The 26,525-nt window shown below is 46.3% G+C and overlaps 2 protein-coding genes across 12 annotated transcripts in view; one reads left to right on the top strand and one right to left on the bottom strand.

The window, feature by feature from the left end:
- The window catches only part of SUPT16H (SPT16 homolog, facilitates chromatin remodeling subunit), a 42,259-nt gene extending 32,631 nt beyond the window's left edge, over positions 1-9,628 (top strand). The window contains exons 23-26 of the mRNA XM_072772786.1: positions 6,573-6,702; positions 7,340-7,469; positions 7,613-7,690; positions 8,301-9,628. Of these exons, the coding sequence (XP_072628887.1) occupies positions 6,573-6,702; positions 7,340-7,469; positions 7,613-7,690; positions 8,301-8,446 (484 nt within the window). The 3' untranslated portion in view covers positions 8,447-9,628. The remainder of the gene's footprint in view (positions 1-6,572; positions 6,703-7,339; positions 7,470-7,612; positions 7,691-8,300) is intronic.
- The window catches only part of LOC140602754 (X-linked retinitis pigmentosa GTPase regulator-interacting protein 1-like), a 61,993-nt gene that overhangs the window by 13,360 nt on the left and 22,108 nt on the right, over positions 1-26,525 (bottom strand). For 9 of the 11 annotated variants that reach the window (XM_072772788.1, XM_072772787.1, XM_072772789.1 and 6 more), the window contains 5 exons: positions 25,804-25,901; positions 20,736-20,928; positions 14,835-14,919; positions 12,053-12,177; positions 8,522-9,909 (listed from right to left, as the gene is read on the bottom strand). In XM_072772788.1, coding sequence (XP_072628889.1) covers positions 9,704-9,909; positions 12,053-12,177; positions 14,835-14,919; positions 20,736-20,928; positions 25,804-25,901 — 707 coding nt within the window. In that variant the 3' untranslated portion in view covers positions 8,522-9,703. Of the gene's footprint in view, positions 1-8,521; positions 9,910-12,052; positions 12,178-14,834; positions 14,920-20,735; positions 20,929-25,803; positions 25,902-26,525 lie in introns of those variants that run through there. The other 2 variants (XR_012005643.1, XR_012005644.1) reach the window with 1 other exon arrangement.

The following is a 26,525-nucleotide window of genomic DNA, read 5'->3' as shown; positions in this document are numbered from 1 at the left end:
AAAAAAAAAAGAAATTAGAAGAAAGATACAAATTTATGGTTTCCCTGAGGATTTTCCTGTGAAACATGTAGGTAGGTGATGTAATGTCACAGACATTATGTGTAAATGCATATATGACTTTAAAAAAACAAGTTTTTTTAAGTAAGTAAGAAGGAAAACTTACATGTAATAAAATTTGCCAATTTAAGTTCTGATTTGAGGAGTTCTAACAAATGTAACACAGTCTGGAATCTACCATCATAATCAGGATAATATGTCTTCACTCCTAAAAGTTCCTTTATAGTCATTCTCCTTCCTATAGGCTTATCCCTGGTTTCTATCACTGTACAGCTTGCTTCTAGAATTTCACACAAAATGGAAGCCTACAGTATGTCATCTTTTGTATCTTGCATCCTTCACTTAACTCAGTGCTTTGGAAATTTGTTCAAGTTGCTGAGTGCATCACCGCTGTTCGTTCTGGGGAGCATGCTGGAGCATGGAAACTCCACGCTTCATTACACACAGGTCTTTAAAGTGTAAACCTATGTTTTCATTTCTTGGGTAGATGACCTAAGTGTGGCACTCCTGGGTCATATGACTTGTTTTTAAGTCTCTGTGTTCATCTTTGCAAGAAACTATCAAATCACTTTCCAGAAAACCTGGAAAAACCTGCAATGTGTGAGAATTGTTGCCGTGCATCTGAATCAACACTTGCTTCTGTTGACCATTAGAGTAGGTGTGCAGTGCTGGTCCCGTCGTGGCTTCAGTTTGTATTTCCGTGACGACCCATGATGTTGATGTTGAACATCTTTTCATATGCTTATGTGTCATCCCGTGTCTTGAGAGGGAGTAACTTTGAATTTTTTGCCCGTGTTAAGTTAAAAAGGAGATTGCTTGTCTGAGTCGTAAGAATTCTTTAGACTGGTTAGGGACACGTGGGTGGTTAAGTGTTTGACTCTTGATTTCACCTCTGGTCGTGATGTCAGGGTCATGAGATTGAGCCTCGCGTCGGGCTCCAGTTTCAGCTTGTAGTCTACTTGAGATCTTCTCTCTGCCTCTCCCCCCTCGTGTACTCACTCTATCTCTAAAATAAATAAAATCTTTCCAAAAATTAAATTTAAGGCAGTCCTAGTGGCTCAGCGGTTTAGCGCCGCTTTCAGCCCAGGGCGTGATCCTGGAGACCCGGGATCGAGTCCCATGTCAGGCTCCTGCATGGAGCCTGCTTCTCCCTCTGCCTGTGTCTCTGCCTCTCTATGTCTCTCATGCATAAATAAAATCTTTTAAAAGAAATTAAATTTTAAAAAGTCTTTAGACTAGATGTAAATCCTTAAATATAGGTCTTGTATGTTTTCTTCTTTAAAAAAAAAAAAAGATTATTTCTTTTAGAGAGAGCTTGAGCCTAGGAGTGAGAGAGACAGGATTTTTTTTTTTTTTTAATCATCCGCGCTCGCACACACACAGGCAGGGAGCGTTGCAGCAGGTGGAGGGAGAAGCAGGCTCCCCGATGAGCAAGGAGCTTGATGTGGGACTCGATCCCAGGACGCCAGGATCATGACCTGAGCCAAAGGCAGATGAGTGAGCCACCCAGGTGCCCTGAAAGAGAATCCTTAAGCAGACTCTGCTGAGCACAGAACCCAGTGCAGGGCTCAAGATCATGACTTGAGCTGAAATCAAGAGGTGCATCTATGGCCATACCACCCTGAATGCACTCGATCTCGTCTGAAATCAAGAGGCTCCCCTTGTATATGTTTTTTCAGTGGTTGTTGTTTCTTCTTCTTCTTCTTCTTCTTCTTCTTCTTCTTCTTCTTCTTCTTCTTCTTTCTTCTTCTTTCTTCTTCTTTCTTCTTTCTTCTTCTTTCTTCTTCTTCTTCTTCTTCTTCTCTTCTTCTTCTTCTTCTTCTTCTTCTTCTTCTTCTTCTTCTTCTTTCTTCTTCTTCTTTCTTCTTCTTCTTCTTCTTCTTCTTCTTCTTCTTCTTCTTCTTCTTCTTCTTCTTCTTCTTCTTCTTTTCTTTTTTTTAGATTTTATTTATTCATCAGAGAGAGAGGCAGAGACCCAGGCAGAGGAAGAAATAGGCTCCATGCAGGGAGCCCGATGTGGGACTCAATCCTGGGTCCCCAGGATCACGCCCTGGGCTGAAGGCGGTGCTAAACCGCTGAGCCACCCGGACTGCCCTTTTCAGTGGTTTCTATGCCTCTTCATTTCCTTGAGTGTCTTTTAAAGACTAAATGTGTAAAATTCTCATGAACTTTGTTAGATCTACTCTTTCTTTTGTAGTTTGTGCTTTTTACATCTCATCTATTAAATTGAGTAACCCAAAATCATCAACATTTTCTGTTTTTTCCTAGAGTTTTACAGGTTCAGGTCTCATATTTAGGTCTGTGATCCATTTGGAGCTAATTTTTTACTGTAGCATAGGGTCAAGGCTCATACTTTGCCTACATATAGCTGATTATTCTAGTGTCATTGGTGACAGGATTATCCCCTAGTTACTGAATAATCTTGGCATATTTTTTTAAAAAAGAAATCAACCATGTAGGAGAGGGTCTATTTCTGGATGGTGTTCTGTTGCATTGGCACCTGTGTGTCCTTGTACTGCTGTCAAAATTACTGTAGCTTTATAGTAATTCTTGAAATCAGGTGGTGTAACTCCAATTTCATTCCTTTTCACAATTGGTTATATTGCATTGGCTATTCTCTGTAAATTCTAGAATCATCTTGTGTCTTTCAACAAACTGGTCTTTTTAATTTACCATTTTAGTATTTGTATAATTTATATAATGGTGTTCCCTTTACTCCTAATATTGATCATTTGTTTTATCTTTTTTTTGGTCAGTCTGCCTAGAGGTTTAACTTTATTCATTTTTTTTCATCATTATGAAATGTCCTTCCTTATCCCTGATAGCAGTCCTTGTTTCAAAATCTACTTGATGTGTTTCATTACTGTGGACTTCTAGCTTTATTTTGGTTAGTGTTTGTATGTCTTTTTTCTGTCCTTCAAACTTTGTTTAGAATGGCTTCCTTGGAGACATTTATTTGAGTCTCACTTGTTTTAATCTATTCTTTTCATTGGATTGGTGAAAACAGACCATTTACATTTATTTATTGTTAACTATCAGTATGGTTGGGTTCAAATCTATCACCTTGCTCTTCGTTTTCTTACCTGTTCTTTGTTGCTTTTTTCTTCTGTTTATGCCACCTTTCGGATTAATTTTATGATTGTATATGAAGGTGTTTTGGGGGGCGTTGGTTTTGGTTGGTTGTTTTTAATTCATGAAAGACAGAGAGAGAGAGAGAGAGATTGGCAGAGACACAGGCAGAGGGTAAAAGCAGGCTCCATGCAGGGAGCCTGATGCGGGACTCAATCCCCGGACTCCAGGATCAGGCCCTGGGCTGAAGGCGGCGCTAAACTGCTGAGCCACCCAGGGATTCCCGGAATTTTTTTTTTTTTTTTAGTAGTCTCCACACCCAGTATGGGGCTCAAACTCATGACCCCAAGATTAAGAGTTGCATGCGCTCCTCTGAGCCAGCCAGCCACATGCCCCTGGGCAGTTATCTCTTAATTGACAAAATTGCAGAAAGTGTCTTGGATATTTACTCATGTATTTACCATTCCTGGTGCTCTTCATTCCATTGTGTGGTTCTGACCTTTTATCTGCTTTTTCTTTGCCTCATAAATCTCCTTCTTTAGTATTTGAGGGGCAGGTTTTCTGGTGACACATTCTCTCAGCTTTTTTCTTGAAAGATTTCCCTTTCATTTCAGAAAGATGTTTTTTGCTGCATGTAGAATTGTAAGCTGACGGTCTTTTTTAATATTTATAAGATACTGCTTCACCGTCTTCCAGCTTACTGGGTTTCTGCTCAGGTATCTGCTCTTGTTCTTTGTACCTCTTTACAGGTCTTTTCTCCTCAGGATATTTTATTTTCTATTTGTATCATTGGTTTTTAGCAATTTGTTAGATGCTTTGCTGTGTTTTGTTTGGTATGTTTGTTTTTAATAATTATTCTGCTTAGCATGCATTGGGCTCCTCAGATCTGCTGGGTATGTGGTTTTCATCACATCGAGAAATGTTTTGGCCATTTTTCTTCTAATATTTTTGCTTAGTTCCCCCTCCCCCCTTTTTTTCCCTGAGACTAATTACATGTATTTCATTTCTTTTTTTTTTTTTTTTTACAAATTTATTTTTATTTTTTATTTTTTATTTTATTTTATTTTTTTTATTTATTTATGATAGTCACACACACAGAGAGAGAGAGAGAGAGAGAGAGTCAGAGACACAGGCAGAGAGAGAAGCAGGATCCATGCACCGGGAGCCTGACGTGGGATTCGATCCAGGGTCTCCAGGATCGCGCCCTGGGCCAAAGGCAGGCGCTAAACCGCTGCGCCACCCAGGGATCCCCATGTATTTCATTTCTTCACTTTTCAACATCTTCCAGTTTCTTCCTTCTTGAACATATGGAGCATATTTATTATAGTTCTTTCAACAACATTATCTGATACTTGCATCCACCATCTTTGTATTTTCTGGGTCTGTTTCTATTGGTTTTTCTTCTGCCTTTTTTTTTTTTTTTTTTTTAAGATTTTATTTATTTATTCATGAGAGAGAGGTAGAGAGAGGCAGAGACACAGGCAGAGGGAGAAGCAGGCTCCACGCAGGGAGCCTGACGTGGGATTCGATCCCGGGTCTTCAGGATCAGGCCCTGGGCTGAAGGCAGCGCTAAACCGCTGAGCCACCTGGGCTACCCTTCTTCTGCCTTTTTGCATGTCTGGTGATTTGTGATCAACTGCCAAACATTGTAACTACACATTTTTGGATGCTAGGGTTTTTTTTAGTTTTTTTTCTAGATTTCATTCTAGATATAATTAAGGGACTTGGATACCACTTGATTTTCCAAACTTGTCTAGGATTTACCCCACTGCTGAGGCAGTACTCTTTTGAGGACTCTTGATTCCCTGTGTGTTACAAGGTCTTTCTACTGAGGCTGGTAGGAACAGGAACTATTTCCAGCTTAGTGTGAGGTCTGGGAATTGTCTGGCCTACTGTTTTCCAATGCTGCTTTGCCCACCTCTCCTGAGCTTCCTCTCATGCGTGTGCAGATACGTTCTCGGCCTACAATTGGCGGGGATCCCTCTGCATATTTCCAGAACATTTCCTATTACTGTCTCTCCTCTAGTACTCTCTGCTTCACAAATTCTAGCTATTTCAGCCTCCTCAAATCCTTCTCTCTCAGGTTCTGATTGGGTTCCCTTCCCTTCATAGCAGCCTGGGAACCACCTCCAGGCAGAGAACTTGAGGAGTCATAAAACAACCCCGGTTGTTTCCTTCTTTAGGGGACTATAATCCTGTGCTGCTTTTTATCCAATGTTTTGTGGGTTTAAGATATTTATTTGAGAGAGAGCAAGTACGAGCGGGGTTGGAGAGAAAAGCAGACTCCCCACTGAACAGGGAGCCCCATGGCGGGGGGTTCGATCCCAGGACCCCGGGATCATGACCTGAACCAAAGGCAGATGCTTAACTGACTGAGCTACACAGGGCCCCCTTTATCCAGTGTTTATTTTATTTGTTTTTTTTTTTAAAGATTTTATTTATTCATGATAGTCACAGAGAGGAGGGGGGCGGGCAGAGACACAGGCAGAGAGAGAAGCAGGCTCCATGCACCGGAAGCCCGACGTGGGATTCGATCCCGGGTCTCCAGGATTGCGCCCTGGGCCAAAGGCAGGCGCCAAACCGCTGCGCCACCCAGGGATCCCCTTTATCCAGTGTTTAAAAGCTGTTTCATAACTTGGTTTTTTGTGTTTTTGTTTTTTAAATGAAAAGGTGTATCTAGTTCTTGTTTTTCCACCAGGGCTAGAGGCAGAGGTTACAGTGTGTATGATGTAGTGCTTGTCCTGGACTTCCAGCAGTGGTTACATATTTCTTGTGATCCTCACTATTGTCATGTCTTTGGTTGTCTTTTCCTTCCCACCCACTTCAATTGATTTGAACTCTTTTCAACAGAAGTACATAACAGAAAGTCATTTGAACATCTTAATACAGGGCACTTTAGGTACTAAACAAACAAAAACCTTATCTCTCCTTTCAAATAGACCTTGCGTCAAATAAGTAATACATAAGAAATCAGTAGGAGATTGGGGAGAGAAAGCTAGGGCCAGTTCCTAATTCTGAACTGCAGCGGTGTGAATGATCCAGAGCTGAAAAGTAAGAATTAGAGAGGTGCTTATAAGTTGAAACTACTTGCAAATAAGAGTGGAGTCAGAGAGGGGAAAGTGCAGGGGAAAAAGAGAAAGGCTTAAAGGAGGAACAGGGAAATTGATGCTTAAGAAAGAAAACGATACAACAAGGAGACGAGCTTTGTTTGAGGGCCAAAGCTTGCTTCAGTTGGAATGCCGCTCTGTCCCGGGGGCTGCTGTCCCAGAGACCGGTTACCAGCTGTTGGGGGCTATCCTGGTGGCATAATGCAAAGTATGTCTGCTCTCCTGTATTTCGGGAAAGGTTATCTCCTCTTCAGACATGCTTATGAGAAGATGACACAGTAACGTTCGCAGAAAGCACAGAGGATGATTTTGACTTCATAATAATATCCTCTCTCTCAGTTCCTGTGACCTAAAGTACACGGAAGGAGTGCAGTCCCTCAACTGGACTAAAATCATGAAGACCATTGTCGACGACCCCGAGGGCTTCTTCGAACAAGGTGGCTGGTCTTTCCTAGAGCCTGAGGGTGAGGTGCGTGAGTGTGGGGTTTCTTTTCTGGTCACAGTGGTGCCCGTTACTATGTGGGCAGCTAGGAAATGCCAGGGAAGTAACACATGAGGGAGCAGGCCACTTACCATGTTGTGTCTCCAGGTTAGTTTCGCGGGTAGAAGGGAATTGATTGGGGCCTGGCGGCCAGTCACACGGTTTTGAAATCGCAGAATTGTTCTGTCTTACACTTGGGGAAAATACTTCAGAGCACTTTACCTTTTTGTTGTTGTTGTTGTTTTTAAGTATAATTAGCGTACAGCATAATACCAGTTTCAGGTGTAACTTTAGGGCATTTTGCAAAATTTGTTTTCTAAGAAATGTTTCTTCCACTTCTGCATAATGCATTATTACCAAGAGTGTTTCTAATGTTAATTTTCGTGGGTAGGAAGGATGAAGTGAATCTTTAAGAAATATGAATTTGAAAATTACTAGTGAAGTGCAATTACTAGATAAATATCTATTAGTCCTTTTGTGGTCAGTTGGGGTTTTGGGGTTTTATGTTTTTCATGTAAAATAGAAATAATGCTGGTGTGCTAAGTGGGTTGAATTCATTCATTAAGTTAATCAAGTGAATGTCAAAAAAAGAACCCAGTAAATAGTATGCTTTCTGACTCACCAGGGGAGTGATGCTGAGGAAGGGGATTCAGAGTCTGAAATTGAAGATGAGACTTTTAATCCTTCAGAGGATGATTATGAAGAGGAGGAGGAGGACAGTGATGAAGATTATTCATCAGAAGCCGAAGAATCAGGTTTGTCTTTATAGGGAAAATTTTTCATGACTTTTTTTTTTTTTCATGACTTTTTAATCTAATGTCATTTCTGGAAACCCATAAAGAAGGGAAGAATTTTGGCATTGCACTTCCATCTAATGACCTACTTAATTTTATTCTAGACTATTCCAAGGAATCCTTGGGCAGTGAAGAAGAGAGTGGAAAGGATTGGGATGAACTGGAGGAAGAAGCCCGAAAAGGTAAATTGTGTGTTGTTAGTTTTGAGGCACAGATTTCTAACAGATTTTAGTATTTTGATATGTTATTTGCCTAATTAGAATAACAAATGAACACTATAAAAATTCCTGTGGAGCTATAGCTCCGACTTTAGCAGATGAGCTCTGGAACGCATGCATAGCCTCCCAGGTGGCGTGACTAGCTGATGCTTTCTTCATGTGGGCTGTGCTGATAGCCACATAGTCTGGGAAGGCTCTAGAATTAGGCTGTGAGTTTCCAAATCTAAGTCCTGTCTGGGCTTCTTCTGGGTTAGGGTTGTTTTTGTACTATTAGTTTAATGACGGAAACCAAACGCCAGATCAAAGATGAAAGGGAAATACCTACTGGATCCTAAGCATTGGGATCACCTCATTGAATCATGAAATAATTTTCCATCGTATGAATACGTAAACCGAGGCTTGGCCAGGTTAAGTATGTGCCCAAGATCATACAATTAAGAAGCGTTGGAGATTTGAAAGATTAAAACCTAAGTTTGACTCCAGGGTGCGCTGCCTGTCGTAGTTCTGCTATCACGTGATACCAGTATCACAGCTAACCTGTCGCTAACTAGCAATGCCTCGTTCTCCTGCTTAGCGGACCGAGAAAGTCGTTACGAGGAAGAAGAAGAACAGAGTCGAAGTATGAGCCGGAAGAGGAAGGCATCTGTGCACAGTTCAGGCCGTGGCTCTAACCGTGGTTCCAGACACAGCTCTGCACCCCCCAAGAAAAAGAGGAAGTAACTTGTGAACTTTGGTCCACAGCTCCATTCTTTATCCAGCCAACCCCTACAAATTTTACATGACATAGAAACTGTATTTTTCCTTTTTTTTTTTTTTTTTTCCTTTTGAAGTTTTGCCATTTGAGTCTATGGGTTTAGGGGGCCATTTGTGTGGACCAATCTACTCGGGGAATTCCAGGCCCACCAGGACACGTGCCAGTGGCCCCATCCAGATGGCGAGGGAGGAGGTGTTCTTGAAGAAGGGCAGAGGCTTCCGCTGTTAATAAATACCGTTCATTCCTCTCTCTTCCTGCCACCTTCTGCCGGGACATCAACGGCTTCGGACATCTTATTCTTTGATGTCTCAAAGCTGTGTTTCCAAGACACTGGTACCGGGTGACCCCTGACCACCTGTACCATGGTTCTGGACCAGCAGATTCGACCCTCCATCCCACCCTACCTGCCATGACCTTCCTCACCTCTCTTTACGCTCCATCTTTGCAGTGCTCAAGAGAAGGTTCCTGGGATCGGCTAGTAGCCGTGACAAAGCGTACAACCTGAGCTAGTGAGGCAGATCGGGCTGGTACCTCCGCCCGAGTTTTCCTGCTTTTTGTGCCTCACGCAGATAGAGGTGCCTCTGCTGCCCTGGAAGACCTGGGACGCAGCGGCCTGCCTGCCCAGCGTCCACCTCCTCACGGACCCACACATGGTTCAGGGGCAGAAGCAGAACTACCACTGTGTGTTTCCCGGTGTGTCCGAGGAAAAATGGTTGTGCCTCCCGCCGCTTCTAGGGGCCCTAGCAGGAGCTCAGGAAGCCTGGGTAGCTCTGGGAGGGGCAGGCCAGCCCTGGGCCTGGGATGCCCCGGAGAGAGAAGAGAAGAGGAAGGGATGCCGGGCTGCAGCACAGCCCCTCGTCACTGCTGCTCCTTATTTTTACTTGTCTTGCCTTGTCCTGTATTTATCACAGTTTCTGTTGAACAGCTTTTAAGTATTTGGGGAGTTTCTCTCGCCCTCCTCCCCTCCTGGTTCTCTGCCCCCACCTGTCCCGCTGCAGTCCCTTCCGTGTTCTGTGACTTTAAGAGAGGAGGGGGGGAGGGGTCTCGGATTTTATTTGTTCGTTTGTTTTTTTCTCCTTAGCAGTAGGACTTGATATTTTCAATTTTGGAAGAACTAAAAAGATAAATAAACTGTGGTTTTTTTTGTTGGTGTTTTGTTTTTGTAAATTCACCTTTTGTGACCGTTCTTGGGCGGCTCCTGAGAGCAGGCCTGCTTCGCGGGGTCACGGGGTCGCGGGGTCGCTGGGCTGCGGGAGAGTACCCTGGCGGCGGGGCTGCTGCTTCCGGACGGCTCCCTCGGCTCCCTCGGCTCCCTCGGCTCCCTCGGCTCCCGGCGGCCGCATTTCGGCGCACACAGCCCGCAGGGCCGCGGCCGCGCGCACGCCCACCTTCAGCCTCCCGATGGGGGCGCGCTCCGCGGGGCTCAAGACTGCGGGAGAGGAAAGGGGCGCTGGTCAGTCAGGCCACGGCTCCTCAGGCGGCTCCCGGGGCTGGGCTGGGCGCGCCCGCAGGACACGATTTTTTGTTTTAAAACGTGAATCTGGGGACGCCGTGGCTCATGCGTGGCTCATGCGTGGCTCATGCGTGGCTCATGCGTGGCTCATGCGGCCCAGCGGTCAGGCTCTGCTTTCCCCGTCGGGCGTGACGGGCTCCCGCGGGGGGCCTGCTGCTCCCTCTGCTGCTCTCTGGGTCTCTCAGGAATAACTACATAAAATCTTTTTAAAAAATAACAATAAAAAGCGGATCTGTATAGATAAATAAGCCCGGGCCAGGTCACAAAGGGCCCTGTTTGTCTTCTAAGGAATCTGGTTTTAACAGAAGCCCAGAAGTGGAGATTCATATTTGGGTTCCAGAAAAGCAGCCATTACTAGGAGCCTCTACAGCGCGCTGTGAAGCAGCTGAGGGACGGGAGGGAAGGTCGGGGTTCGGCACTTGAAGAAGAAAAGTACTGAAACGTGATTACCGTTGGCAGTTAGGAGTAGGTTGGAGTCCAGGGCGAGCATTGTCATTTGGAGAACCGGGGGTGGGTCAGGGGACACGAGGTGCAGAGAGGGTCCAGCTTTATGTACTAAGGGAACACAGGGACTGTTGGTCCACTGTAAGTCTAGATTTTATTAAGAATCTGGGCTGGAAACCTAGATTTGAGATCATTTTTAGACCACAATTAAAATCCTGGGAGTGGGATGCCTCGGGGCTCAACAGTTGAGCGTCTGCATTTGGCTCAGGGCAGGACCCTGGGGTCCCGAGATCAAATCCCACACCAGGCTCCCTGCATGGAGCCAGCTTCTCCCTCTGCCTGTCTCCCTGCCTCTCTCTCTCTCATGAATAAGTAAATAAAATCTTAAAAAAAAAAACACTTGATCGTAGCTGAAGCACTGCACGGACTTGAGCAAGTAGTTCAAGGAGCTGAGTCTGAGAGAGAAGGTAGCTGCGGGCTAGAAAGCAGGCTCTGGGTTTTCAAATCAGACCAACAAAATTTAAAGCCTGAGTGGAGAGAAGGGGCAGCCACAATCAGGAAGTTACTACAAGTGTCTCTTTTGATGATCAAAAAAATCAAAAGAATTGAAGCCTCATTGGCTTTAGAAATGTTGAGGTCCTGACTAGAGAAGGCTTGAGGGGATCCCTGCACAGTGCGAAGGGCCGGCGTCCAGGGAGCAGAGCTGGGGAAGGCGGAGGAGGGCGGCCCCGGGACCGCTGGGGGCAGCCCCCCAGCCTACGGAGCCTCGCGGGGAGGTGAGGGGGAGACCCCAGCGAGCACAGAACGGCCCGCCCGCCGGCATTCCAGTGCTAAGGTTTCCGAAGCCCGCCAATCTTGCAGCAAATAATGTTAAAAATGGGCCTCGGAAGAATGTGGTGGTCAGACTTTGTGCAGAAGCACAGTAGCAGGTGGAAATGGGGCGGAAGTGAGAGGATGCAGCCACTTCTGGAGCAGGGCCGGTAAGCTCTGGGAACCAAAACGAACTTGGCAACAAATCCCAAGGGGGCAGGAGAGTCGGCGTCTGTGGGAGAGATGGGCAAGGCCGCGCCTTACAGGAGGCGCACGGGCCGCCTTTACAGACCTCACATCCTGAAGAGCCGTCAGGGATTCTGATCTCTACATATATGGCTCTCCAAAATCCCCGTTTCAGACACTGCAGAGTCCTAAAAGCCTGCACCCCGGGTGCCCGGCTGCCTCGTGCGGTTGGGCTTGTGCCTCTGACTCCAGCAGGACGCCCAGAGCCCCGAGACCAAGCCCCATGACCAAGCCCCACGGCAGGCGCTCTGCTCCATGGGAGCCTGCATCTCCCTCTGCCTCCCTCCATCTCACGAGTAAAATAAATAACATCTTTAAAAAAAAAACTGTATTCCAGTTGTCCTGAACCGCATGTCATGCACACGGGCCAACCGAGACAACGGAGTGCTCTGACGCTTGCTCCAGAACTAACTATGCCCGTAGGGATCTGGACCCAGTTTGTATAATCAGCTTCACAGTGATCATCACAAAATGAAGGTAAAACAGGAAAAGGATTCGTGATGAGGCTGACCGCCTGAGAAAGAAGTCAGACCGAGAAGCAGGAGAACTCATTACTCACTCTCTAGCTCTTGTTCCACGAGGTCTCCTGATTCCATGACCTGGCGCAGCTCCAGAAACGCGTATCCCACCTCTTGACATTCCTTTTCGTCGTCCAGAGGATCACTTACCACCGTGAACTTTAAACTAAAGAGGGGAAAATTCCATGTAACTCGGTACTGCTGCTACCGTAGAGCCTAAAGTACATACATGAAGGTCAGAGCCGTCACGAGTTACACCATGTTCCCCTGAGCCACTCTTCCCTGGCCTGCATCCTACACGACGAACAGCCAGAGTAAGGAGCCTGTGCGAAGCAACACCAGGCCCAGGGAGGCAGGAATGAAGACTCGAGACGGTATAGTTGATCAAGTTGTGTCAAAACTGTTTAGACGGGATGCTTTGCAAGAGAGCCTGCAGCTCTGAAGAAAGGTCAGGAGCCCCCGTGGGCTCAGTCAGTTAAGCCTCTGCCCTGGGGTTCAGGTCATGATCCCAGGGTCCAGGGATCAAGCCTCACGTCGGGCTCCCTGCTCAGCGGGGAGTCTGTTGTTCCCTCTGCTTGTGCTCTCTCTCTCTCTCTCTCTCTCTGTGTGTGTGTGTGTCAAATAAAATCTTAAGAACAAAAAGGAAGAAAAAAAGAAAGAGAAAGATTTGACCAAGGCAGTGAAGGTATCTGCACACAAACCAAGATTAAAGAAGAATGAGAAGAGTTTTAGATTACTAAATAAAAGAAAATTTGGGTATCAAACTGGAGCAGAGAAAGACAGAAGGAATACAGAATTGCAAAACGTTTAAAAAGCTGGTTCCTCCAAGCCGCAAGCCTGGAGGCAGGGCCCTGGGGCGCCAGCACCTCGACCCACGGTGAGCAGGCGACCGCCCGCCGCCCTTGTTCTCTGGATTCGGCCCAGCAAACAATGGCACTGAGTTCTAGCACCTAGCACCTAGCACCTACTAGATTTGTCGAGATAAAATTCACACATAAGTTCACTATCTCAACCATTTTAAAGTGCACAGTTCAGTGTGTTCGGTGAACTCAGGCCGCCCCCAGGCCGTGCTCACTGCTGCGCGCCCCTCTGCTGGGAGGCCCCCAGGCGACCTGCCCTTTGCCGGGTTTCCTATTCTGGACGCTGTGGATCCCTAGTAATTTTTTTAAAGCAGATACTGGTCACTAATAGTGCTAAGGAAGCAAGAGTGGGGCTAAAACCTCAGGCTCTTAAAATCGCAGCTGGCCAGGATCAAGTCAAAAAGCAGAAATCCTGAGAGTGGCCTGGCCGGGCCCCAAGCGACACTGGTCTATGAGGGGGCAGCCGCACCTCCAGGGACAAGGCCAGCCGCTGAGGGGCCGCGGCCCTGCGGGGTCGCCCCTTTCTGGGTCCAGGCCGCTGTTCGAATGTCTCCTGTGTGTGTGTGCGCGTGTGTTTATTTTTCGACTCACAGCCCCGAGGTCAAGAGCTGCTCTGAGATCAGGGTCGGATGCTTCCCTGAGCGCGCCAGGCCCTGCGGGCGCCTCCAACACACTTCGTGGTCTCAGGTGTGGCCCAGAGGCCGCGCCCAGTGATGCTCTGGGACGAGAGGGCCCCCAGTGGGGTCGGGCCTTGGAGCCACGCGGCCTCCTTAGAGGCCCGCGACCTGGCCAGGGGGGCGGCGGCAGGAAGGGAGGTAGAAATCGGGATCTAAAACCGAATAGGAAACCCGCCCCCCAGAAAAAAGCCTACCACTGCGAGAGAGGGAAGGGAGGGAGTGTCCCAGGAACGCGGGGGCGGAAGAAAGACTGTAAGTCGGGCATGGAGGCCGCGGGCCAGCTGCAGGCCGGGGCGGAGGCTGGAGGCTGGGGGCTGATGGCCAGAGGCCGGGGGCCGGGGGCCGGGGGCCGGGGGCTGGAAGCCGGCGGCGTGGGGGACCCCGCCCGGACCCCTGCGCGCCCGGGGCTCGCGGGGCCCTTCCCGTCCGATGCACACGGAGTCCAGGCAAGTCCAGGAACGTGCGGGGCCAAGGCGGCGCCCAGCCAGCTCCCGCCACACGCCTGGGGGTGACGCCGGTCGCTGATCCGGCCCCAAACGAAAACCCCAAGCAGACGCCCACTCACATCTGAGTTCCAGATGTCAGCGAAACCGTGAGCTCGTTTGTTGGGAACCGTCCCGTGCATTTCGCTGGGGACCTCCGGGGTGGGGTCTCCTGGGGTCGCGGGAGCAGCAGGGACACCGGCCTGAAACCGGGCCAGCCCACGGCTCAGCGCAGCCGCACCACGGTCAACGCGACCCTGCAGACGGGGCTGTGAAGACCTAGCTCGGGGCCTGCGCGGCTCTCGGGGCACGGCCTTTGTTTTTTGTTTTGTTTTGTTTTGTTTTTAGTTTATTTATTCATGAGAGACAGAGGGAGAGGGAGAGGCAGGCTCCCCGCAGGGAGCCCGACACGGGACTCGAACCCAGAGCCCCATGATCAGGCCCCGGGCTGAAGGCGGCGCTCAACCGCTGCGCCCCCCGGCTGCCCCCAGGTCACGCCTTGATCTCGGGGTTGTGAGTTCAGGCCCCGCGCTGGGCTCCAAGCCGGGTGTGGAGGCTACTTGACGACCCTAAATGTGGAACCGTCGGGAGAGCGGGCGGCGAGCGGCCTGTGCCTGCGGTCACGCGTGGGGGCGCCTCGCGGTCGGGCCCCAGGCCGGGTCGGAGCCGCCGGAGGTGGACGCGTTCAGGGGGCGGCGGGCCGGGCTCCAGGGACCACCCACACTCCCACCCCCCCACACACACTCGCACCCCCCCACACACACACACACACACACAAGCGCGCACGCTCGCAGGCGCCCTTACCGTCCTTGCTCGCGGCCCCGTCCGCTCAGCGCGTCGCGCAGGAACTGCCTTCGGGCCGCGTGCGTCAGCGGGTCCAGGTGGATCACTGGGCTCGGGGAGGGGAAGCCGAGGGTCAGCGCCACCGCGCAGCTCCGGGACCCCCAGCTCCGCCCCCCCAGCTCTGGGACCCCCAGCTCTGGGACCCCCAGCTCCGGGACCCCCAGCTCCGCCCCCCCAGCTCTGGGACCCCCAGCTCCGGGACCCCCAGCTCCGCCCCCCCAGCTCTGGGACCCCCAGCTCCGGGACCCCCAGCTCCGCCCCCCCAGCTCCGCCCCCCCAGCTCCGGGACCCCCAGCTCCACCCCCCCAGCTCCCCCTCCACCCCGGTGTCCGCATGGGGCCGCGGCAGCCCCAGACCCTCCTCCGCCGGGGTGCGGGGCACGCGGACCAGGGGGGCGGGGGCAGAGCAAGACCCGCCGCCAGGCTGCCTCCCCGGCAGCCCGCGCACATCCAGGACCGACCCCAGGACCTTGGTGACGGAGGAAGGAGGAAGTGCGGGCCCGCGGGTCACGGAGTAAGACCCCGGCGGGGACTGAGCCCCGCGGCCGCAGGGCTCCTCAGTGTGCGTTGTTTTTGTTTGCTTTGGGAGACGGAGCAGAGGGAGAGAGAGGGAACCCTAAGCAGGCTCCAAGACCCCGCGGGCCGGGTGGACCTCACGACCTCGGCTGAAGTCAACAGTCAGAGGCTTAACGGGCCGAGCCATACTTCAAAATACAATCTTAAAAAAAAGTTAAGGAAATTTACCCAAAATACAAAGAAAAGGTAGAGGTAGGATTATAGGAAGGAAATTAGAAAATCAGAACATCAATTCGGAAGTTCAGAAACTCTACTAAGAAAATGAGAAAATCGTGAGGACAAAATTTTCAAGGAAATGCAACAAAATTTCCCAGAATTAAAAGCCACAAGCTTCCAGATTGAAAGAGCCCCCTGAACAGCTAGAACAATTAGAGGAAAATATACACATTATTCTGAAATTTAAGAACACTAAAGATAACAACAAAATGTTAAAGCCTTCTGGACACGTAGAGGTAGTTGTCATACAAAGGCTAGACTCCTGGCAAAGACCACTGACCAACTGCCTTGAAATTCTGAATAACAATGTTTTAAAAATAGATTTCTATGCTTGCCTAATAATCAACTGAATAAAGGAGTAGAATACAGAGATTTCATGCATCATGCTCTCAAAATGTTTCCTTCCAATATATTCTTTCTCTTTCTCATTAGAAGTGAATCAGAGGATGACAGAGAACCCAGGAGACAGGAAATCTAGAATAGTGAGAATTAAATCAAATTCTCCAAATGGCAGCAGCCGGTAATTGCTGAATGCTGGGCTGAAGAGAGGTCTTCAAGGAAAAACAATTGATGCATCATTTGACAGGTTTGATTATTGGAAAACTTGGAAAGTGGTTAGAGGATGTGAAAAGAACTACAACAGGCATAATGAAAATGGAGCAAATGAAAAATTCATGCAGAATAATAAACAAAAAAGGAAATATAACCATGGCATGCCACTTGGTTCTATAAGAATACTTACATATCCAGGGACGCCTGGGTGGCCCAGCGGTTAAACGTCTGCCTTCAGCTCAGGGCTTGATCCCAAAGACCTGGGATCCAGTCCCAGGTCGGGCTCCCTGCATGGAGCCTGCTTCTCCCTCTGCCTGTGTCTCTGCCTCTCTGTGTCTCTCATGAATAAATAAATAAAATCTTTTTTATTTTTTTAAGATTTATTTATTTATTTATGAGAGAGAGAGAGAGAGAGGCAGAGACACAGGCAGAGAGAGAAGTAGGCTCCATGCCTGGAGCCTGACACAGGACTCGATCCCGGGACTCTAGGATCACGCCCTGGGCCAAAGGCAGGCACCAAACCACTGAGGCACCCAGGGATCCCCTAAAATCTTTTTTAAAAAAAAAGAATATTTACATATCCATAATAATGGAGACAACTAGGGTTGGATTAAATGAAAGTTTTGATCCAACTATATAGGAGGAAGGAAACAAGGATGTAGAGTAAGAGACAAATTTTATGTGCCATGACAGGAAGTGAGCACATAATATCTAAAATTGGTGTGTTAGGAAATTGCAACAGAAACATTACTCAGAAATATGGAGTTAAATAACAAGATACAGCAGAAAAAGGGGTTGGTGGACTGAGAAGGCTGGGGATGACAACAGATTGATTTGTGGAGAAAGAATGGAAAAAAAGGGACTGTTTGTTTTTTTTACAAGATTTTATTTATTTATTCATGAGAGACACAAAGAGAGAGAGGCAGAGACACAGGCAGAGGAAGAAGCAGGCCTCCCACAAGGAACCTGATGATGCAGGACTCAATCCCAGGACCCCGGGACCACAACTTGAGCCAAAGGCAGACATCAACCACTGAGCCACCCAGGCACTACAGGACTGTTTAACTTTAATTAAAAATCTTTCTAGGCTTATTTGATATTTTAAAACCATATGCACAATCCCACTTACATCAATGGACAGATCATCCAAACAGAAAATGAACAAGGAAACAGTGGTTTTGAATGACACATTGGACCAGGTGGATTTAACGGATATATTCAGAACATTCCATCCCAAAACAACAGAATACACATTCTTTTCAAGTGTATATGCAACAGTCTCCTGAATAGATCACATATAAGGCCACAAGTCTCAAAAAATTTAAAAAGATCAAAGTCATACCATGTATCTGCTCTCTCTCTCTCTCTCTCTCTTTTTAAAGATTTTATTCATTCATGAGACACACAAAGAGAGAGAGGCAGAGACACAGGCAGAGGGAGAAGCAGGCTCCATGCAGGGAGCCCAACATGGGACTAGAATCCGGGATTCCAGGATCATGCCCTGGGCCGAAGGCAAACACTAAACCACTGAGCCACCCAGGGATCCCCAAATTCTACCAAACATTTATTATTTTTTTTAAAGATTTATTTATTTATCATAGAGAGAGAGAGAGGCAGATACACAGGAGGAGGGAGAAGCAGGCTCCATGCCGGGAGCCTGATGGGACTTGATCCCGGGACTCCAGAATCGCGCCCTGGGCCAAAGGCAGGCGCTAAACCGCTGAGCCACCCAGGGATCCCTCTACCAAATATTTAAAGAAGTGTTAATACGTAATATCTCAAATATTCCCAAAAATACAAGAAGCAAGAAAACTTCAAAATTCATTCCATGAGGCCAGCATTATCCTGAAACCAAACCAGATAAAGACACTACAAAAAAAGAGAACTACAGGCCAGTATCTCTGATGAACACAGATGCAAAAATCCTCAACAAAATATTAGCAAACCAAATCCAACAATACATTTAAAAAATCATTCACCACAATCAAGTGGGGTTTATTTCCAGGATACAAGGGTATTTCAATATTTGCAAATCAATCAATGTGATACATCGCATCAGTAAGATCATTTCAATAAATGGAGAGGAAGCATTTGACAAAGTACAATATCCATTCATGATAAAAACCCCTCAACAAAGTAGGTTTAGAGGGGACATTCTTCAACATAAAAAAGGCCATAATGGAAAACCCACAGCGAACATCATACTCAATGGTGAAAAACTGAGAGCTTTCCCACTAAGACCAGAAACAAGACAAGGATGTTCTTTCTTACCACTTTTATTCAACACAGTATCGGAAGTAGTAGCCACAGGAATCAGACAAGAAAAAAGAATTAGGGCAGCCCCGATGGCTCAGTGGTTTAGCGCCACCTTCAGCCCAGGGCCTGATCCTGGAGACTCGGGATTGAATCCTGTATCGGGCTCCCTGCATGGAGCCTGCTTCTCCCTCTGCCTGGGTCTCTGCCTCTCTCTCTCTCTCTCTCTGTGTGTGTGTTCTCCTGAATAAATAAATAAAATCTTAAAAAGAAAAAAGAAAGCATCCAAACTGGTAAGGAAGAAGTAAAACTTTCACTATTTGCAGATAACATGATACTATATATAGAAAACCCTAAAGACTCCACCAAAAAACTATTAGAACTGATAAATGAATTTAGTAAGGTCGCAGGATACAAGATGAAAAACAGAAATCTGCTGCTTTTCTTATTCTTATTCTTCTTCTTATTATTATTTTCAGTAGGCTCCACACTGGGCTTGAACTCACAACCCTGAGATCAAGACCTGAACTTAGATTAAGAGTCAGATGCTTAACCAACTGAGCCACCAGGCGCTCCTCATTGCATTTCTATGTACAATAATGAAGTAACAGAAAAAGAAATTAAGAAAGCAATCTCATTTACAATTGCACCAAAGATAATAAAATATTTATTTTAGGAACAAATTTAACCAAGGAGATGAAAGACCTACTCTGAAAAACTATAAAACAATGATGAAAGAAATTAAAGAGGACACAAACAAATGGGAAGATATTCCATGTGCAATGATTGGAAGAACAAATATTGTTCAAACGTCCATGCTATCCAAAGGAATCTACAGATTTATTGCAACCCCTATCAAAATATCACCAGCATTCTTCACAGTAAAATAAATATTACTAGAATAAATATTCCTAAAATTTGTATGGAACCACAAAAGATCCCAAATAGGCCAAATAATCTTGAAAAAGAAAAAGCTGGAGGCATCACAATCTCCAAGATTTCAAGATACACTACAAAGGTGCAGTCATCAAAACAGTGTGGTGCTGGTACAGAAACAGACACATAGATCAATGGAGCAGAATAGAGAGCCCAGAAACAAAACCACAATTACATGGTCAATTGATTTTTGACAAAGGAAGCAAAAATATGCAACAGAAAAAAGTCTCTTCAACATATGGTGTCAGGAAAACTGAACAGCTACAGCAAAAGAATGAAACTGGACCACTTTCTTACATCACGCACACAAACTCAACATAGATTAAAGTCTTAAATTTGAGACCTGAAACCATAAAAATCCTAGAAGAGAGCAAAGACAGTAACTTTTCAGACGTCGGCCACAGCAACTTCTTTCTAAACATGTCTCCTAAGGCAAGTGAAATAAAAGAAAAATAAACTACTGGAACTACATCAAAATAAAAATCTTCTACACAGCAAAGGAAAAAATCAACAAAATTAAAAGGCAGCCTGGTGAATGGAAGAAGATACTTGCAAATGACACACCCTTTACAGGGTTAGTATCCAAAATATATAAAGAACTGATATAACTGAACACTCAAAAAACAAATAATCTTATTGAAAAGTAGGAAAAAAAAATAAAAAATAAAAAAACCAAAAAAGTAAAAGTAGGGCAGAAGACATGAACAGACATTTCACCAGATGTCCAGCAGACACATAAAAAGATGATTAAAATCACTCACCATCGGGGAAACGCAAATCAAAACCACAATGAGATCCCACCTTACACCTGTAAGAATGGCTAAAACTAAAAACACAAGCAACAGCAAGTGTTGGCGAGGATGTGGAGAAAAAGGAAACCTCTTGCACTGTTGTTGGGAATGCAAACTGATGCAGCCACTGTGGATTGATCTAGAGGATAGAAGGCTGAGTGAAATAACAATGAACACCGGAAAAAAAAGAGACAAACCAAAAATTCAGACTCTTAAGTATGGAGAAGAGGAGGGTAGGGGGATGGGTGAAACAGGTGATGGATTGCAAGGGTGCGCTCATCACGAGGAGCGCTGAATAAGGTATAGATTTGTCCCCGCCTTATGTTGTACACCTAAAGCTACTATAACACTGTATGCGAACTATACTGGAATTAAAATAAAAAATAGTAAAATATTTTAAAAACAAAAAATTAAGTAAGACCGTATGCATATATCACTTTGATAAATAAAAGAAAATGGCTGCCTCCAGCCCGTTGGCCGGGCCGGGCAGGCCTGAGCCCTCAGAACCGCCCCCCAGCCAATCACAAGGGATGCGTCACCTTTGCTGAAGTGGAAGTGGATCTCTTCTCCTGCCCTCGGTTTCCTCAGGGACACCGGAGTCTCTGTCTCTGACAAGGGCACATCGCAGAACTTGTACTCTACGTACACCTGCCTCACAGTCTCATCACCCATCACTTCAGCCTCTGGGTTGAAGGCCAGCGAGATCACTTCAATGCACATCTTCTCCGAGTCCTGACAGGGAAAACTCTTACTTATTTCCTATAGATTAGCGATGCTCCATCTGATTAGCACGCTACCCTCCCGGACGCAACAACCTTAGACATATTCCGTCTAACGGAGCTTCGGAATGGGCGAGCAGGCCAAGCTGCCCCCAGAGCCTCCCGCCCCACAGGTGCCTGCCACGGAGCCAGGCCTTCGCCCCCGCTGCGGGGTTGCCGCCGCGGCCCCGGCCTCCCTTTCCACACGCCCGGTGCCCATTTTTGTGTTAGGAACACCGGGAGGGCTGACATCCTTGCAGTTGCAAGAAATAAGCGGAGGGCAGGGGTACGGCCCTGTCATGACTCGCGCGAGGAGCATCCGGGATGGCCCCAACGGCCGCGGTTGGCCCTTGTCATCTGGGAGCGCTCTCTGGTCCTGCAGCTTGCCGGGCCGGTACCCTCACTTCTCCAAAGATCTACCCCCACCCCCGTCTTTTCTTCTCTTGGGAAGCAAGCAGAGCTCTTGGGCCTTCTCCTAGGAAGCTCAGAGGCCGTTTCTCAACAAATTCACATCAGAACCATGATGCGGCCCCCTCGGCAACCCTCGCACAGCCCTCCTACCATCCCCGCCCAGCAAACACCGGCTCTCTATGGTGTTCTCCACGTGTGGGTTTTGACACGGCTCAGCTAGGTGGGTCTCACTAGCGATTTTTTTTAAAGATTCATTTATTTATTCAGGAGACACACACACACACACACACACACACAGAGGCGGAGACACAGGCCCAGGGAGGAGCAGGCTCCCTGCGGGGGGGAGGGGGGCGGGCGGTAAAGCAGGACTATCCCGGGACCCGGGGATCACCCCCTGAGCCACCCAGGCGTCTCTTTTTATATAGACTTTATTTTTGAGTAATCTCTTCCCGCGGCCTGGGGCTCAAACCTACAACCCCCTAGCCAGCCAGGTGCCACAACCCATTCTATTGCTAATTATTATTCAAATTTTCTTTGTTGTATTTAAAATCAACAAATACCTTATTTCTTTGCTCACTGATTTACATCTGTTTTCCCTCAGTAGAATGTAAGATTCAAGAGTGAAGGGACCAAGTCTGGCTTAGTCGTCATCTTGTGTCCACAGAGCCTGGCAAATACTAAGACAGGCACCCCCGCAATTACTCACTAAGGACTTAACAACCCCCAGCGCTGCCCTGAGGCTTTGGTGAGTTAATGAACGTCAAGTACGGAGCATTAAAGTTCAGTCAGTGTTGCCCACTGAGGTCTGTCTAAATAAAAAGTCACATATTGGGATCCTTGGATGGTGCAGTGGTTTGGCGCCTGCCTTTGGCCCAGGGCGAGATCCTCAGACCCTGGATCGAGTCCCACGTTGGGCTCCCTGCATGGAGCCTGCTTCTCCCTCTGCCTGTGTCTCTGCCTCTCTGTCTCTCTCTGTGTGACTATCATGAATAAATGAATAAATAAATAAAATCTTTAAAGAAAAAAAAGTCACATATTATTTTAACAAAATACTGATCAGCAGCTAAGAGAAATGAACTAGAAAAAGCTGAATATATCAACATGCAAGGACTCCCAAAATGTTACTGATGGTAAATGCACATTTCAGAATAATGTACACCAAAAAAGAAAAAAAAAAAAAAAAAAGAAAAGAAAAAAAAGAAAAAACATGCAAAAAACTATGTGAATGGTACATGGCACCTGCCTGTACATTTTTTGTGCAACTGTTTACAAATCTTTAATCATCTCAAAATAAGAGAGAGGCAGAGACACAGGCAGAGGGAGAAGCAGGTTCCCTGCGGGGAAGCCAATCCCAGGACTCAATCCTGGGACCCCGGGGTCACACCTTGGGTCCAAGGCAGAAGCTCAACCACTGAGCAGGTGCCCCAAAATAAGAAGGTTTTAAAAAGAAAAACATGTACTGCTTAATATCATTCATAAGAAAGAAAAAAAAAAAAGCTCAAGTATCATCTCTGGTCCTACAACCCCTGGATCTTTATGCGTAACTATTCTGAAATACAGTAATGATTGAGTATAGTTGACTCTTGAACAACAGAGGTTTGAATGACGTGGGTCCTCTTATATGTGGATTTTTTGGGATAAATCGGTACAGGAGCACCCAGGGGCTCAGTCCCTTGATTTCAGCTCAGGTCATGATCTCAGGGTCATGGACTGAGTCCTGTGTGGGCTCTGTGCTCAGCTCTAAGTCTGCTTGTCCCTCTCCCTCTCTCCTCTTCCTGCTCCTGCAGGCATGCTCTCTCTCTCTTAAATATTTTTTAAAAAATACAGTACAGGGCAGCCCCGGGTGGCTCAGCAGTTTAGCACCACCTTCGGCCTAGGGCGTGATCGTGGAGACCCGGGATCGAGTCCCGCGTCGGGCTCTCTGCATGCAGCCTGCTTCTCCCTCTGCCTGTGTCTCTGCCTCTCTCTCTCTTTCTGTGTCTCTCATGAATAAATAAATAAAATATTAAAAAAAAAATACAGGGATGCCTGGGTGGCTCAGTGGTTGAGCCACTGCCTTTGGCTCAGGTCATGATCCCCGAGTTCCAGGATCGAGTCCCACATCGGGCTCCCAGTATGGAGCCTGCTTCTCCCTCTGCCTCTCTGTGTCTTTGCCTCTGTGTGTGTGTGTGTCTCTCATGAATAAATAAATATTAAAAAAAAGAAAAGAAAAAAATACAGTACAGTACTGTAAATCTTTCTTCTCCCTATGATTTTCTTTTTTTTTAAATTTTTTATTTTATTTATGATAGGCACACAGTGTGAGAGAGAGATAGGCAGAGACATAGGCAGAGGGAGAAGCAGGCTCCATGCACTGGGAGCCCGACGTGGGATTCGATCCCGGTTCTCCAGGATCGCGCCCTGGGCCAAAGGCAGGCGCCAAACGCTGCGCCACCCAGGGATCCCCCTCCCTATGATTTTCTTAATGACATTTTCTATAGCTGACTTTATCGTAAGAATACAGCATACAATACATATAACATACAAAATACAAGTTAATCAAAGGTTTATGTAATGGGTAAGCCTTCTGGTCAACAGTAGGTTATCAATAGTTAAGTTTTGGGGGGAATCAAAAATTTTATGTGGGTTGTCAACTGTGCCAGGGATCATGTTCCTAACCCCCATGTTGTTCAAAGGTCAACTCTATGTGTCTGTGCTATGAATCTAATTTGATAATAACACTAAGTGTTTGCTAAGTAAGCTCAGTTTTCTTTCTTTTTATTTTTAAGAGAGTAAGAGAAAGCAAGTGCAAGCAGGGGAGGAGCAGAGGGAGAGGGAGAGGGGGAGAATCTTAAATAGACATCGTGCTGAACACAGAGCCCAGTGCAGGGCTTCATCTCACCATCCTGAGAGATCATGACCTGATCTGAAACCAAGTCGGATGCTTAACCAACTGAGGCACCCAGGCTCCCCAGTAAGCTCAGTTTTCATACTTAATTTCTCCAATAGCATTTTTGGATGCACAACAGTATTCTAAAAAGAGATCTTATTGAGGAGCCTTAATTTTGAATAATATTTTAAATGTAATATGTCTGGCTTGTAGTTAAAAAATTTGCTGACCAGCTGACGGCTTTTCAGGGTGATCTGAGAGGTGGCTTAGTTTAGAAACTTTGCAGATCAGCTCTTCTGCTAGCTAGCTCTCTATCCTGGACACATTAGTTAATCTTCTTCACCTTTATGATCTCTAAGGTGTTATAGTTCTGTTCCAACATCTTATGGCTCTGATCTATCTTATAAGCATTTCTCAAGATATTAATTATGTAATGGCGAAAGAAAAATAAGGTAAAAATTCAGAAGAAAATACACTTAAGTATTTGCTATCTTAACTGTTTAGGTCTACTGTTGTTTTGTTTTGTTTTGTTTTTTTAAGATTTTATTTATTCATGAGAGACACAGAGAGAGAAGTAGAGACACAGGCAGAGGGAAAAACAGGCTCCGTACAGGGAGCCCCATGTGGAACTCGATCCCAGGACCCCAGGGTCACACCCTGGGCCAAAAGCAGACGCTCAACCACTGAGTGACTCAGTCACAGGTCTACTGATGTTGAGTGGTTTCTCCCCACTCCAATAATCTTCCTGACTTTCAAGGAAGAGCTTTCTGACCTTTCCAAAAAGCAGCAATAATTTCACTTTTCTGAATTCTTACAAACCCTAGAGTTTCTATTACATAATCCAACCACTGGATTTGAGGTCACACTATACTCATATTGTTTCTAATGAAGTTCATAATCCTCAATCAGATTTCAATCTTTCAGTCAGTCACTCTCATTCAACAAATATTTTTGGGCACCTACAAATGTATCAGAAAGCACTCAAGAGAGTGACTGTTTCCTACCTCACTTATAACCCCACAAGACTCTAATACAATGATTGTTAAATATATCTGTGGATATTTAGTCACATATATATTTATGTGTATGTATGTATTCCAGTTAGTTCCACAAGAGATCTGAGGCTGAAATATTTGATAAATAATTACAATTACAGGTTTTAAATGTTAGGCCTAAAACTTTGGAAGCTGAATGCTCTCTCTGAGCTTTCCCTCTTTTCTAGCCTCCACCTCCCAAAGTAAGCCTGCTTTCCTTAGGTGGATTTAGGAAATGGGCATCACTCAAGCTGGACATGGATCACAGCACACAATGAAGGAACCAGGCAAGGGATTCAATAAAGAACAGAAGGATTGAGGCAAGTCCTCATTTATATCCGATCAAGACAGTGATCCTTCCAACAGAGACTGTATCGAGAGACTTCCATTCATTCACAATGGAAATTTAACTAAATAGCTTAAATTTCCCATTGGGCTCATTAACCCTGGATTATTTTCACCCATGTGGCCATTAGGCACAATGTCATTATTTATAACCTTGTCTCATAGGAAGTGATTACCCTGGTGTACTTACTGCCTTAGGACATTTCAGAGATACTGGTGTCACTATGTCATCACTATCTGTAGTTTGTGCTTCACTGGCTTCAGAAGCTTGTTCACAGGATTCTTTATCTGCAAAAGAAGAGGCTGGAGTTACAGAACTATTTCCAAGCACCCTATCTTGCCCAGTACCTACATCTGCGATCCACTGTCTGGGCACAAGTTCTGAGTACCTAGATTTTGGCTTCATTTACTGAGATTCAAACCCTCTTTTTCAAAGATTCACTTATTCAGAAACCTGACAAATAAGGAGCTTCCTTTTGGAGAAAAAGAAAAGAAAAGAAAGGACAAGAAGAAAGAATGGAAGGAAGGAAAATAGAAGGTTGGTCCTTTTGTATGGGCTGGAGAAAATGACCAAACCAAGAAAAAGCAATGTACAATCAGGCGCCCCTCCATTGACTTTTTTAAATTGAGTTGTTGGGAACCCTGGGTGGCGCAGCGGTTTGGCGCCTGCCTTTGGCCCAGGGCGCGATCCTGGAGACCCGGGATCGAATCCCACGTCGGGCTCCTGGTGCATGGAGCCTGCTTCTCCCTCTGCCTGTGTCTCTGCCTCTCTCTCTCTCTCTCTCTGTGTGTGACTATCATAAATAAATAAAAATTTAAATTAAAAAAAAATTGAGTTGTCTTTTTACTGAGTTGTAAGAATTCCTTACTGATTATGGATACAAGCCCTTTATCAGAAATGTGATTTGCAAA

This window comes from Canis lupus, chromosome 13 (assembly GCF_048164855.1).
Source record: "Canis lupus baileyi chromosome 13, mCanLup2.hap1, whole genome shotgun sequence".
NCBI classification, from domain to species: domain Eukaryota; kingdom Metazoa; phylum Chordata; class Mammalia; order Carnivora; family Canidae; genus Canis; species Canis lupus.
This window is presented reverse-complemented; position numbering and strand designations above follow the sequence as displayed.